Raw genomic sequence first — 15,833 nt, 5'->3', positions numbered from 1 at the left:
CAGTTAAAGTCGCACAGCGCCGAATCGCAAAAAGTGGCCCAGACGTAAGACAGCAAAATGCTCTAGTGGTAAAGTGGTTAATTAATTAGTCACTCTAATGTGGTTAATCCCTCCAACCAACCTTTGGTGCAGTAGTCATTATGGTATAGCTCCTCATCTTCGGCCAACTGCTGCCAGAGAACCAAGTAGTAGCTGAGATTTCCATTACGTTGTGTTGGAGGTTTCCAGCGGACAATCAGATGGGATGAAGAGTTTGACATGATCAAAACATCCTGGGGAACGGTTGGGGCTGCAATAAAAAAAAAAGTGGCAAAATCCTAATAATTTTAAGTCCATAAAAAGGAAAACCTACTTTAATCCTAATTTTATGCATGCATAATTTAAGGCAAGAAAGAAAAAAACCTAAAAAAAAAAAAAAATAAACCTCAAAAAACCTATTGTGTTTTACGAATCTGACTTCAGTAAAATTGAAATAGGACTGGCTGCCATGAATTACATCACTATGAACATTATTCTTGATCTTAGATTTTTTTTTATTTTTATAATTGTAGCAGTGCAACATTTTTGGGGGCGCCCTTTTTTTTTTTTAGGGGTGCATGGCTGCAGTATGGCTTTAATCGCAAGTGGTCAAAAATGCACAGGCCTTCCTATGACAATTATATTTGCCCCTTATTTGACACTTTCTTTTTTGTCGTCTGGGAAGTATCCTAAAGCCTCCTACACTCGCGTCGAAATTCGGCCGGGAATTTTCGTCCGACGACCGATCTGCCGATTTTCGGCTTGTTAGTATGGTGCTCTCGACAACCGACTCAGACTTTTCGGACGAAAAAATTCTGGTGTGCAGGCTATAAAATTTTTGTCCACCGTCAAAACACGTCCGATTTTCGTGCAGTCAGTACAGATTTCGACAGGGAAAAATCTTATTAGCAAGACTAGGCATGCTCAGAGATGAAGGAACACAAAGAAAGCAAACCAACACATGACATCATTTCTGAAGTATAATTCTGTCGGACGACAAAATTCGTGTGCAGTCTAGAGCACATTCCAACCAAGAGACACCACTCTGGACAAAAGACGGACGACCGGTCGGCGGAAATTCGTTGCGTACGAGGCTTTAGCCATGGAAAGTGTGGATGAGAGGTCACCTGAAGCCTAATACATACAAACACAATATATATATCGATTGAAGTCATCAAAATTTTAAAGTAAAAAGTTTGTAAAATTGTGCAAATGGGCGTTAAACGCATGCTCACTATGTTCTTAAGGAGTTGGTTACCTGCCGGCTTTGTTCGTATGTAAACCACGTCACTCTGTGCTCCAAAGTTCCTCCCTTCCTCTGCAGTGGTGAGAGAGATAGCCCGGACATAAATAGCATACTGGGTCCATGGTTTCAGGTTCATCAGAGTGACGCTTGGTTCTTGTTCATTGTTTAAAGGCAGTTCCACATCGACCACGTTCCAGCTGTTGGCTCCACAGGCATCTTGGCCCAGGTGTTCCGTTATGTTCTGAAAGGGACTAAACGAAAAAGCAGTGGATACGTTTTCTTGGGAATTGAATGCTAGAAAACTGATGTGACTAGCTGTAATCAATTACACATGACAAAATGTGACACAAATCCATTTATGAAGGAAAGAAAGTTCCTCAACTCTGGTCTTCATATAGTGGTTGGTTATATTTGGGCAGCATCATCCAAGACCTGACCATGGGAAAACGGTCCTAATTTGACCTCCCACAAGCAGGATTTTTACAATAACTATGACCAGGGCTTTTTTTCAGCGGGAACGCGGGGGAACGCAGTTCCGGCACCTCCTGCACTGACTGTATGTAATGGCAAGGGGTTCAAGGTCTATTAATGCTAGCTGCTGGGGGATCTATTGTTGCTGGAGGAGATCTACTTTTGCAGGGTGGGGAGGGGTGTCTACTGTTGCTCAGGAGGTCTATTGTTGGTGGGGGGAGGGTCTACTGTTGCTGGGGGTCAGTTGTTGCTGGGAGGGATCTAGTGATGCTGGCTGCAGGGAAATCTGTTGTTGCTGCTGGGGGTCTATTGTTGCTAGGGGAGGGGGTATTTTGTTGTGAGTGATACATTGTTGCTGGGGGAGGGTCTATTGTTGCTGGCTGCTGAGGAGTCTATTGGTGCTGGCTGCAGGGAGAGCTGTTATTGCTGCTAGAGATCTTTTGTTGCTGGGGGAGGGGGTATTTCCTTCCGGGTGGTTCATTGTTGCTGAGGGGATCTATTGTTGCTGGCGCATGTGATCTAGTTTACTGTTATTCTTGTTATTATTAACTATTCCATACAATTACTTAGTACCACAATTGTTACATGGTTCTGTATTCTCTAAAAGGAGCAGTACTTGGGAGGTGGGTAGGGGGCGGAACCAAGGAATTGTGCAGGAGGTGGGTAGGGGGGGCGGAGACTAGGGGTGACTCTGAAAGGGGAGTTCCTGCACCTATTGTCTGAGAAAAAAAGCCCTGACTGACAATAACTATGAACACCATGTAGGTGTGAATGGGCCCATAGAGTTTTCCTTTGTCTCTCTCAGTGAACAGCAGCACATGGATGGAAACCACCTACATAGGAAAGAATAGGATTTCTACTTGATGCATTTTCTTGTTGCAAAATGCAAGCTTTGCTATATTAAAATGACTACGTAAGACGACGACTTTAGACTGGCTAGACTACGGGGAAACTGGTATCAGTGTCAGTATAAGTAAATGATGCCTCATGCTTGGTGGTCAGTGGGATGAATATTGATCCAGCGTTGGCGCCATTGGCAGGGGTGGTGATCCAGCGTTGGCGCCCGTGGCAGGGGTGGTGATCCAGCGTTGGCGCCCGTGGCAGGGGTGGCGATCCAGCGTTGGCGCCCGTGGCAGGGGTGGCGATCCAGCGGATAGGCTTAGATCGGGAACGATTGATCCAGATCAGAGGCTGTGTGATGCCTGTTAGATCACACATTGAGCATTTGACCATTATGAAAATAGTGATCCATCACATATGGTAAGGGTCAGCGTGTTCATTATTGTCGGCGGATGATCGGGTTTGGCACCTTAATGTGACCTTTACACTTTGGTGGAAGATCGACTGGCACCTTGATTTGAACCATACACCCTTGAACTTTTTATCTTGATTTTCTTTGAATTCTCCCGTATAGACATTTTTTTTGAAGCGCTGCATTTTGTATTTTATATGGTCACATGTCATAACCAGTGTATTGTGCTAGCTGCTGTTTCTCTCTCTTTTTTATTATTTCTGATACGTAAACTTGGGTAAGTGTTTAAATAACTTTGAATGCAACAAAATGAAAAAAAAAAATTAAATGTTCACATTAGACAAAAAAAACACAATTAGATGAAAAAATAAAACCAAACTATAAAAAGGGAAATTTCATGTAGAAAAATCGAAAGAGCAAGGCAGAGAGTCTGCTCTACATTACCATTTCTCATCCAAACTTACGATTCTTTGTAGTGAACAATGAAGCTTAGCAAGTCGCGAGGTTCTGGCGTCCTATAGCTTTCCCATTTTAGGAAGATGCGGTCGGATTCCGTTACGTTGGTGACAAACTTCAGTGCGTGAGTCTTGCCTAGGATTAAAATGGTCTGGTTGATAATGGGTTTTTTTTTTTTTTAGGAAAAGATTGTAATCAGCTGAGGAGGATTAGATTCAAGGGTTTCATCAGTTGGGGGTTTGTGCTCCATTTACAGGTTAACCCCTTTACCGCTGCTCACTAGAGCTCTACTGCGGCAAAGTGGCTCTTGTAGGTCTGACGACATAGACCTGCGTCGCCAGACACTGCACCTTCTCGGCGGCTCGCGCGCCGCCGGAGGCTTGCTCCCGCTGTATTCAGTCACAGCGGGAGTTGGGCCAGGGGAGGAGCGGCGGTGATCACCGCCGCTCTTCCCCGATCGTCGGGGAATCGAGTCTGGAGATCCGCCCGCTTGTGTAAACAAAGCGGGCGGATCTCCTAAGTGACAGGCAGGGTCAGATTGCAGGGTTCAGCATAACTGAACCTGCGATCTGTCCCTGTGTCACTCAGTCCCCTCCCCCCACACACGTCAGTAAGCACCAGGCATGCATTAACCCCTCCCTCTCCAATAAAATTAACCCCTTCCCTGCCAGTGTCATTTTTACAGTAACAGTGCATATTTATAGCACTGATTACTGTAGTAATGTCACTGGTAACCCCAAAAGTGTCAAAAATGTCAGTCAAGGGTCCAATCTGTCTGCCGCAATCTCGCAAAAAAATCGTAGATCACCGCCATTACTTGTTAAAAAAAAAAACACCAAAAACTACAGAAATCTTTCCCTTCGTTAGTAAAACGCAATAACTTTTGCGCAAACCAATCAAAATACGCTTATTGCGATTTTTTTTACCAAAAATATGTAGCAGAAAACAAATTGGCCTAAAATGATCAAAAAAATTTAGATTTTTACATTTTTTTGGGGGGGAATTTCATATAAAAAAAAAAAAAAAGTGAAAAATATTGTTATTTTTTCAAAATGGTCTCTCTTTTATTGTTTATAGCGCAAAAAGTAAAAAAAAAAAAAAAAAAAAAAAAAAAAAAAAAAAACGCACAGGTGATCAAATACCACCAAAAGAAAGCTCTGTTTGTGGGGAAAAAAAAGGACTTAAATTTCAGTTGGGTACGGCGTTGCATGACCGCGCAATTGTCAGTTAAAATCACACAGTGCCGAATCGCAAAAAGTGGCCCATACGTAAGACAGCGAAATCCTCCGGTGGTAAAGTGGTTAAAGTGTGATCTAAACTCATGGCGGCATTAGTTGTCTTTTCATGGTGTTTGAAAGCGTAACCATAAAATAGCACTTCTCTACCTGGCTACATGTGCTCAATACACTTTTGGGTTGATTTAATAAAACTGGAGAGTGTAAAATCTGGTGAAGCTCTGCATAGAAGCCAATCAGCTTCAAGTTTTTTCTTTTGTCAAAGCTTAATGCAACAAGCTTAAGTTAGAAGCCTATTGGCTGCCATCCACAGCTGGACCAATTTTTTCCATTTGCAGTTTAAGCAAAACCACTCTTGAAGCTATGAAGGGTGCCATGGTTGCCAGCCAGGCTGGACAACAAGCAGGTCTGCCATTGTTCATCTCCATTACATAGGAGATAGAGATATTTTCAGAAGGACGAGAACATTGTGCATTAGGGCAGGTCTTGCAGATGGTGAACCTTGACCAAGGAAAGATCTGGATCTTTACCTATTCTGAGGGAGCTCCAGTCTGAACTCGTGATCAGGTCCAAACAGTTTCAGTGTAGAGGAGGGACAGCTGACAACTAATGCCCCATAGTAAGCCTATGGGTGACGTTAGCACCCAGGTTCTGCAGTAGTGGTCGGCTATCTCAACTCTTAACTGAGGACACTAGAGAGATCATGAGACTGGTCTGGATCACCCTGGGCATAGGTAAGTACAGAATTATTTTATTTACAGGGTAGGGAGAATAGGCTTAGAATGGGAGGATGGGAGTAGGTTTAGGCTTATTTAGTATTTAACTATACTATATTTTAAAGCTTCTATAACACTGTACCGATTAGGTTTATATATACTTTAGAGTATATTATTTCAAAAGCAAAATACACCCTAAACAGGTTCTGTACAAAATTTGAAAACCAGTAGCGATGTGGGCGTTGGGAGGAAGGAACCACAGTGCAAGCATTTGAGGAAGGAACTGCATAGCACGTGGTCTGAGGAAAAGGCATCCCTAAGACCCAGAAGCCATTCCTAGTAGTGATGAGCTTCGTGTTCGACTCGAACACTGCCTGTTCGCCGAATGGTGAACAAATGGGCTTCTTCGCGGGAACTTTGAGTTCCCGCATCCATAATTAACTTAATAGGTTTTTATATCCATAATTATTCTTAATCATCCGCTGGCCAGGGAATCGAACCCACAGCCTCTCATTTGCAAGCCCGTTATTCTAGCACCTACGCCATTGAGCCAGCTGTTTAACCTTATACTCTCTCTGCCTAACTAACTTCTATCTGAGTTTGACAGCTCTTTTACAGGGCTCTGGCATCTCCAGCGCCCCATAATCCATTGCTCAGGTGCAGTGAATAAATGACTGGTAATTTATTCACTGTACCTGAGCAATGGATTATGGGGCGCCGGTGACGTTCGAGCCCTATAAAAGAGCTGTCAAACTCAGATAGAAGTTAGTTTGGCAGAGAGAGTCTTCGGGTAATCAGCTGACTCGGTGGCATAGCTGGTAGAATAACGGGCTAGCAAATGAGAGGCTGGGGGTTTGAATACCCTGGCCAGCAAGTAATATTATGGATTTTAATCAAAACCTATTAATTGTCCCCGCCCCTTCTGACGTGACATCCGTAATTTATTCACTGCACCTGAGCAGTAAAATATGGGGCGCTGGTGACGTCAGAGCCCTATAAAAGAGCTGTCAAACTCAGACAGAAGTTAGTTAGGCAGAGAAAGTCTTAGGTTAATCAGCTGGCTCAGTGGCGTAGCTGGTAGAATAACAGGTTTGCAAGTTAGAGGCTATGGGTTCAAGCTCATCACTAATACCTAGGGAGCCAAGCTCTTCAAAACAGCAAAAAACATGGTGGCACAGATGTTGGACAGGTGAGCATTAACTCTTGTTTGCCAGGAAACTTTTCCTTTAAGGACAACACTGGTTGTGGTTCAGGGCAGGATTCCACGAATAAACACAAATCACCTGATTTTAAACACATTATATTGTGGTAAAAGGGGGGCAGGAAGGTGGGACATGACTCACAGGAAGCCCGATCTCCATTGGTGCGTGGATTGATATCTGCCTTGTTCTGTCTCCCTTTTGTTCCTGTTAGGTCCTCGATATGATAAATTTCTGACAGGCACAGCTTGGGGTTGAAAGCAAAATACAGTTTCCCAACTGGGATGGACAGGCTCTCGTGGTTAGGATCCCATAGCTGCTGAAGATTCTGATTGTCCAAAACATACAAAGTATAATTCCTGAGGGAGAAAGGGGACAACTGTTAAAGGCTGGAATTAAACAATGGATCTATTGGGATGGTTTTCCTAAAATGGAGAGTGCAAAATCTGTTGCAGCTCTGCAGAGAAACCGATTCGCTTCCGGGTTTTTTTTGTCAAAGCTTAAATTGAACAAGCTGAATTCAGAAGCTGATTGGCAAATCTGTTTCCTCCAAGCTTTCGGTCCACCATACACAGCTATACATCATGCACAGAGCCTATCTAACCCCTGTCCATTATCTGCAAATGTCAACATATGTATAGCCCGACCCACGTATAGCATGCAATCTCCAATGTGTTTATGAGCACTAGACATTTTATCATCTCCCATGGACCTGTTCCAAAATCCAAGGGTTCTGGCTTCCGGTGGTGCGGTTCCTGCACGACCAGATGGGTTGTCCACGGTCTGTACACCCCAAACAGTGCCTACTGGAGCTCTTCCCTGACTCTGACAAATACATGACTATGTTCTTACAGGAGACCCCATTTACTGCAAGGTAAGTAAGGTACAGCGCGCAATTGGATGCAAGACCTGTCTACTACACTGCAATCTTGGATAGCAGATGTAAAATTGTATCCTTTCATGCAGGAAACAAATTTAAATCCAGCCTGGCTCACAGTCTCCGCTCTAATTTATCCCAAAGGTGTTCTATCAGGTTAAGGTCAGGACTCTGTGCAGTCCAGTCATGTTCCTCCACCCCAAACTCACTCATCCATGCCTTTATGGACCTTAGTTTGTGCACTGGTTCAAATAATTTGGTGTGGGGGGGCTTATGATGTGGGGATGTTTTTCAGGGGTTGGACTGGCCCCTTAGTTCCAGCAAAGGGAACTCTTAAGGCGTCAGCATACCAAGACATTTTGGACAATTTCATGCTCCCAACTTTGTGGGTAGAGTTTGTGGATGGCCTATTCCGGTTCCAATGGACGAGTGAGTTTGGGGTGGAGGAACTTGCCTGGCATAACTGCAACCTGTTAGAACACCTGGGATGAATTAGAGGAGAGACTGCGAGCCAGGTCTTCTTGTCCATCAGTGCCAGACCTGACAAATGTGCTTCTGGAAGAATGGTCAAACATTCCCATAGACACACTCCTAAACCTTGTGGACAGCCTTCCCAGAAGAGTTGAAGCTGTTATAGCTGCAAAGGGTGGGACAATTCAATATTTAGCCCTATGGACTTAAGCCTCGTACACACGCAACAATTATCGGCCGACCGATCGTCCGTCTTTTGTCCAGAGTTGTGTTTTGTTGGTTGGAATGTGCCTAGATTGCACACAAATTTTCTCGCCCAACAAAATTCTACTTCAGAAGTGATGTCATGTGTTGGGTTGCTTTCTTTGTGTTCTTTCTTCACTGAGCATGCCCAGACTTGCTCATCAGATTTTTCCCTGTCGAAATCTGTACTGACTGCACGAAAATCGGCCGTTGTGTTGACGGCCAACAAAAAGTTTATAGTCTGCACACCAGATTTTTTTCGGCCGGAAAGTCGGAGTTGGTTGTCGGAAGCATCATACTAACAAGCCGAAAATCGGCAGATCAGTCGTCGGACGAAAATTCCGTGCCAATTTTCGACGCGTGTGTACGGGGCTTAAGACTGGGATGCCATTAAAGTTCAAGTGCATGTAAAGGCAGGTTTCCCAATACTTTGGTATATAGTGTACTTCCTTTAATTATTCCTCCTAGATGGTTCCATACATGGCATCTCTCACCTGCTATACACAGGGATCACTGCCTTTATGAGGGTTTCTATTTCCTAGGTCACTCATATGTAATTTCAATGCTATTAGCTATGTATTCACATAACTCCCCTTTCTGATTGAAGTTTCCTCCAACTATTGTATGTATTGATTATCTTTTAAGTGACCTTTAGTAATTTTGGACCATTTTTTCTACATATTGTGCGATACTTGTTTTTTTTGTACAATGGGTTTTGTTTCTCCTCTACAAAACTTCTGTTTTTTTCTCAATAAAGTATACTGTATGTATTTGTTTGCATTGTCAAAGGCCTTCCCCTGCTGGAATAATGTCCTTTCTTCCAATCCTTCCTCAAACCCAACAGCAGTCTTGGTAGGTTTTAATATAAAAGAGCTTAAATAGGTCCAATTACATTTACAAGGAATATACACAATATCAAGTTTTTGCCTTCATAACTAGAAATTAAAGACTTAGGAACATAAAAAAAAAAAAAAAAAAAATGTGAATAGTAATTCACAAAATTAATCATAGAAAAAGAGGAATGAAGCGTCCTCTAAATGGGGACTGAAGTTTATGTGCAACTAGATATACTAGGGCAGAAAATTCAAATTTGCATGCCAACTGAAGGGTTGAAAGCATGACATCTCATGTGGAGAGAAAGCTTGTAAGGTTGAAAAGAAAAAAAGAAAAAAAGAAAAAAAGAAAAAAAGAAAAAAAGAAGAAAGAAGAAAAAAAGAAGAAAGAAGAAAAAAAGAAAAAAAGAAGAAAGAAGAAAGAAGAAAGAAGATAATTTTTGTTTTTTCTTACCCATCTACCATGAAATCTCCTCTGATGAGTTTTAAGTTTTTAAAAAATGAGAGCGAGACCAGAGCAAAGGAGTGCTTGATTTTCAAGAAGCCCGTTATTGTGTCAATACGACCCAAACTTCTTTGAAGCTCCAAAGCCAGGTTATCTGTAATAAATGATATATTGAATATTAGAAATATGTTAATTTAGGTTATATTTTGCATGCGCGCACACACACACACACACACACACACAAAAAGTCAAACTGCTTTTGTCTGGGCTGTATTTGGCACAGCGGGAATAGACTAGAGCTTGTAGGGATTAAAAAAAAAAAAAAAAAAAAAAAAAAGTCTGTGTACCCCAAGATATTCAAAATCCAAAAAGAAAACCAATTATATGGGACTTTGTATATGCCTCAAATATAATTACATAGTTAGTCTAGTTGAAAAAAAAAAAAAAAAAAACACAACAAGAACCAATTGACCTCTGGGACTTTATAGGAGGTGAACACATGAGTCACTAGGAGTAAAATAACTGTATATGAGGTGAACACATGAGTCACTAGGAGTAAAAGAACTGCATATTCATTTGGAGTATCAAAGATATTCATCACTGTAAATAAAATATACATGGAAAATACATAAATGGTAGGGGGTCATACAATGCATAGTAAACATGCTAATAGAGTAACAGCAATATGTTGCATAATGAGTAGAGGCATTGTTGGAACTCAACGTGTTTCATGGGTCATATATGCCCATTCATCAGGGAGTAGATGCATATATCTGAAAAAAAAAAATGTATAAATGCATATGATGGTAGTGGACAATATGCAGAGTAGTAGCTGGTGGGGAATGGGATCTCAAAAGACCCCAAACGGGGAGGCTGCCGCCATATAGTAGCACTGTTTCAGCATAAATGTCTTAGTTGCGGTATAAGTGTGGCTTCTCCCCATGTGGGTTCTTTTGAATTTCCATGCCTCACCAGCTACCACTCTGCATATTGTCCATTAACATCCAATGCATTTACACATTTTTTATAGATCTATGCATCTACTCCTGATGAATGGGCATATACAACCCATGAAACGCGTCGAGTTCCAACAATGCCTCTACTCATTATGCAACACAGTGCGGTTACTCTATTAGCATGTTTGCTATGCATTGTATGAACAAGTATCTTTGATGCTCCAAATAAATATGCAGTTCTTTTACTCCTAGTGATTCATGTGTCCACCTCATAAAAAGTCCTACAGGGCAATTTGTTCTTGTTATGTTGATACAGGGATGGAGGTTTATCACTTTTAGGAAATACTGAACCTTCCCTAATTTTGGTTGAAAAAAAAAAAAAAAAAAAGACAAGTCCATCCAGTTCAACCAATAGAAGGAAGAAAAAAAATACTTTATATATATATACACACACACACACACACACATACATACACACATATATATATATATATATATATATATATATAGACACATACATATACATACACATACATATACACACACACACACACACACATATACACATATACACACACACACATATACACACACATACACACACATACACAATCCTACACCCACAGTTGATCCAGAGGAGCATCATCCATCAAATGGATTCTATATATTTTAATTAATACTATTGGAGGCATATACAAAGTCCTATATATTTGTTTTGGTTTTTTTTTGGGGGGGGGGGGGTTGTAAATGGGGATGATGCCGCCTTTGGTAATAGCTTGTTCAATATGCAAGGCACCACATTTTTATCTACCCTAAGATATTCAATTAAATGGCAATAAATGCAAGTTGGACGATGGAGAGAAGAGAGGTATTAAACTGAGCTCCGATCAACTGCTAAACAGTTCTAAAATAAAAAAATGTAAAAAACTGAACCAGAAGGAAGACCATTCATCCAGTTTTACCAAAAACAGAATGTGGAAGTATGAAGAAAGACAAGTAAATCTAGAGAACATGGACAGAAAAAATGGAAGCAATGCACCTAGTGAGCCACAATCTTCAGCATGCTCTGGGCAACCCATTGACTGTGGTTTTAAGTATCCTTTTGGGAGTCTCATTGTACAACAAGAAGTGACTTAAAAAGGAGCTGACAAGTAATACTTAATGGACATCTACTTAGCAAGGTAATCCATTAGAGAGCCAATCATTTTATAAAGGAACCCATGACATCTCTAAAAGTTCCAACAATCATATAGCCATAAGGTCTTGAAGGAGATTATTCCTTGTAAAATTAGTTTGCCTTCTCTAGTTTAATCAACTTTGAAAACCTACAGTACAGTTCAAAAAGGTGTATACATCCGGCAATCCTGACCAGTGGTGTATTTTGGTTTTGTGCTGCCCTAGGCAAGACTAAAATTGGGCACCCCCCCCCCCCATGTAAATCTGCCCCACTCCTTTTTTAACGGACGTGACTCCCTCCAAAATTGAAGTACTACAAGTCCCAGAATCAACCTCTGAGATCTCACAAGAGGGGGGGGGGGGTGAGGGGTTGAGAGAGAGAGAAAGAGAAGGGGGTGGAACAGGGAGGCGAGAGGGGGGATGAGAGAGAGAGGGGGTTAAGAGAGAGGTGGGGGATAAGAGAGGGAGGGGGTGAGAGAGAATGAGAGGGGGGGGATCAGAGAGTGAGAGGATGAGAGAGAGGGGGAGATTATAGAGAGAGAGCGAGAGAGAGAGGGGGGGGATGAGACAGAGGGGGATGAGAGAGAGGGGGGAGATGAGATGGGGATGAGAGAGAGAGGGGGGGATTAGAGAGAGAGAGGGGGAAATGAGAGAGAGAGAGGGGATGAGAGAGAGAGGGTGATGAGAGCGAAAGAGAGAGGGGATGTGAGAGAGAAGAGGGGTGAGAGAGAGAGGGGGGGTGAGTGAGAGGGGATGAGAGAGGCGGCTCTAGCAACCAGTGGACAATAGAGTCTCAGGTGGAGGGAGGGTGGCTTTTTTGCTGCTCCCCTACAAAGTGCTGCCCTAGGCCTGGGCCTTGTTGGCCTAGGCCAAAATACAGCACTGATCCTGACCTTGATACATCAAACCAGATCAGATTTTAGGTCTGTAAGGATTTAGGATGAACATTCTCTCCAAAACTAGTCCAGTGTTTGGTTTGTGCCGTTGTGGTTATTAGAGGTTTTTTTTTTTTGCTTATTTTTTTTGACCATGTGTCACATATCGCCAAGATTACTTGCAAAAACAGGACACTCACTTCCTCTGCGGATGTTGAAGATCAGGCTTCCTTCAATGTGCGTGCAGCCAGTCAGTTCTTTCGCCGTCTGAATGGTATCTATTGCTTTAGTCCCTACTTTGCACACCTTTGGACAGAGGCCTTCACATTTGTGGCACACAATGCTGCAAGAGAACCACACCATTATTTATGGATACATTTGAAATTTAATGGGCTCAACTGTACATAGGTATTTCTCATTGTATTGTTTTGATCACAAAGTATTAACCCATCTTATCTTTTGAAGTAGGGATGGTTCAATCCCTAACAACCAGTGTCACCCTTACGCTCTCCTACTTGTTCTAGCAGCAAGAAAGGTAAAAATTGATTGGTTTCTGGTAGTGAATTAGTGATTACTCTTCAGGTCACATATTTTATACATGGGTAGCAGGTCCATTATAGTGGGAAGGGGTGCATAAATGCACACATCAGAACAATGGTTCTGAATGCATTTCTGCTTCTAAATGCTTTGTGAACAAGGTCAAAATTGGACTCCGAGTTTAAGAGTGGTCCTATAAAGCATGGGAAGATTTGGTAGTGGTCATCAAGTCAAATATAGGACTAAAATTACTGTACAATGTATCCCTTAAGGAAGAGGTTTCCAATCTTTCAAAACAAAGGGACATTTTACTGCCCTTCTAACTTTAGGGGGGGGGGGGGGTGGACTGTGGCCAGTGGGAGCAGAACATTCCTGGCACCAGAGGGAGTAAACATTGCTCTATTATTGGTATTAGGGAGAGTAATAGTGCCCCATCATTGGCTGCAATGGGAGGAACAGCGCCCCATCATTGACTGCAATGGGAGGAACAGCGCCCCATCATTGACTGCAATGGGAGGAACAGCGCCCCATCATTGACTGCAATGGGAGGAACAGCGCCCCATCATTGACTGCAATGGGAGGAACAGCGCCCCATCATTGGAGTCAGTGGAAGGAATAGTGCCCCATCGGAGTCAGTGGGAGTAATAGTGCCCCATCGGAGTCAGTGGGAGTAATAGTGCCCCATCGGAGTCAGTGGGAGGAATAGTGCCCCATCATTGGAGTCAGTGGGAGGAATAGTGCCTCATCATTGGAGTCAGTGGGAGGAATAGTTCCCCATCATTGGAGTCAGTGGGAGGAATAGTGCCTCATCATTGGAGTCAGTGGGAGGAATAGTTCCCCATCATTGGAGTCAGTGGGAGGAATAGTGCCCCATCATTGGAGTCAGTGGGAGGAATAGTGCCTCATCATTGGAGTCAGTGGGAGGAATAGTTCCCCATCATTGGAGTCAGTGGGAGGAATAGTTCCCCATCATTGGAGTCAGTGGGAGGAATAGTGCCTCATCATTGGAGTCAGTGGGAGGAATAGTGCCTCATCATTTGAGTCAGTGGGAGGAATAGTGCCCCATTTTGTCAGTGGCAGAAACTATTCCCCACTGTTGCTGTAAGCGGGGGGGGGGGGGGATAATGCCCCAAGGGCGGGATAAAAGCAAGCAAAGAGCCACATCTGTCCCCCAGGCCGCAGTTTGGAAACCGCTGCCTTAAGGGATGACATTTTTTTTTTTTTTTCACTAAAAAGTATAAGTAACCATTATCACCATATACGAATGTATAAATGTAAAAAAAAAACAAAAGATACTTTCAAACTCAACCAATCTAAAAATATGCTTCCCAATCTTCCTAGGAGGGTCTTGGAAAAAAAGCCCTGGTTAAAATTGGTTAAGTCATCTTTATATGGGATCCAGTAAATAAGGGATGTGGCAAATTGGCCAAAATCTACCCTACAGCATTAACCATTTGTAAATCTATTCTGAAATAACTTACCCAGCTAAAGCATTTGTTTCTAGAAGTGATAATCGGATTATGGATTTGGCTAGACCTAGTTAGCAGTTAGCAGTTATCCAGTACCATCGTCCAGTCTTTGCATCCTAGCGTGGTCTCTAAATACCACTAGGCATGCCATGCCAAAGTCTCGAACTACTAGACCAACAAGGGTATGTATAAAAAGACTAAAAAATATAAAGAAGCCAACTAAATGTGTAATTAGACAAAGAGGAGTCTTTTTTTCATCTAGATTGTATACCAACCTGCTCTCATTCTTGGTGTATCCCGGTGGACACTCTGAAAGACAGCGATTCTCATAAATGACAAACTTGGAAGACTCCCGTGGGTTCTCTGAGACTTTCCTCAGACTGGCGCAGTACTCTGATGTGATGCAGCGCCAGCCCTCATACTCATATGTTTTGGCTGGACATGAAGGAAAGCACTGTTCTTTGTAGAAAAAATTTCGACATGCCACACAGGCCCCGCTGTCTCCAGGCTTCGTACATCCTCCCAGACATTCACTGTGGCAACATTCCCCGGTACTGGTGCAGGCAATATCCTTGCCACAATTACACACTGAAATGGAAAGGTGACAAGTTAGACAAGGTGCAGAGAACTCAAAATACAAGTTTAGACATCAGGAAGAATTACAGATCAACTGCACATTAGGACTGAACTTCTGTAGTCAAATTAAATCGGGAGGAACCGCATACAGTACATGACGAGTGGTCCTTTTTTTGCTACTTCTCTTGTCCAGCTTGATACCCCACTAGTTCAATTTTCATGGCCACTGGCATTCATAATGTCTAAAAGTGTCAAGTCATTCTACTGCTTTAGCCAAGCCAAACAAGGCACTCTTCATAAAGGTTTGTGGTCCCGTTAGACCTTTAAAAGATAGGAGGTACACTTGCATCCTCAGAACTCTACATTAAATCGGCTTTGTTAAAGGATAAAAGCTACATCTAGGAAAAATGGAAAATACACTATAAAATAATACACAGTAAATAATAAAAGAGGCATTAGATGCAATTATGAATATCTAGGCAGGTGCGGTTAAGCCACTTTGCCACTAGTTGACTTTGTACCAGTATGGGGTCTGGAACAACAGGTAGGGACACTAGGTGTTCGGTCCCTTTTGAGTACAGCTCTCCCACAGTGATGTTGAGGGAGGGGGGGTGGGGGGGGGGGGGGGAGTCAACATGCCATATAGGGGAGGAGCAAACACCCTCTTGGGATCATGGTAGACAAACACCCCACACCTGTGAGCATATAATCTACACGTGGGCCCTGGACAGGGCAGGAGGCCGGGTGGAGTGGACCTATATGCAGAAAGAGCTTGCTGTAGT

The 15,833-nt window shown here is 42.7% G+C and overlaps 1 protein-coding gene across 1 annotated transcript in view; it reads right to left on the bottom strand.

Moving 5' to 3' along the window:
* INSRR (insulin receptor related receptor) overlaps window positions 1-15,833 on the bottom strand; it is a gene marked incomplete at both ends in the record, with an annotated part of 134,892 nt that overhangs the window by 54,724 nt on the left and 64,335 nt on the right. Inside the window, 7 exons of the mRNA XM_082274828.1 lie at window positions 122-289; window positions 1,277-1,515; window positions 3,452-3,578; window positions 6,738-6,952; window positions 9,472-9,616; window positions 12,670-12,812; window positions 14,751-15,063. Coding sequence (XP_082130954.1) covers window positions 122-289; window positions 1,277-1,515; window positions 3,452-3,578; window positions 6,738-6,952; window positions 9,472-9,616; window positions 12,670-12,812; window positions 14,751-15,063 — 1,350 coding nt within the window. The remainder of the gene's footprint in view (window positions 1-121; window positions 290-1,276; window positions 1,516-3,451; window positions 3,579-6,737; window positions 6,953-9,471; window positions 9,617-12,669; window positions 12,813-14,750; window positions 15,064-15,833) is intronic.

Source organism: Pelophylax lessonae (genome assembly GCF_965119305.1).
Source record: "Pelophylax lessonae genome assembly, chromosome: 13".
Taxonomy (NCBI): Eukaryota; Metazoa; Chordata; class Amphibia; order Anura; family Ranidae; genus Pelophylax; species Pelophylax lessonae.
This window is presented reverse-complemented; position numbering and strand designations above follow the sequence as displayed.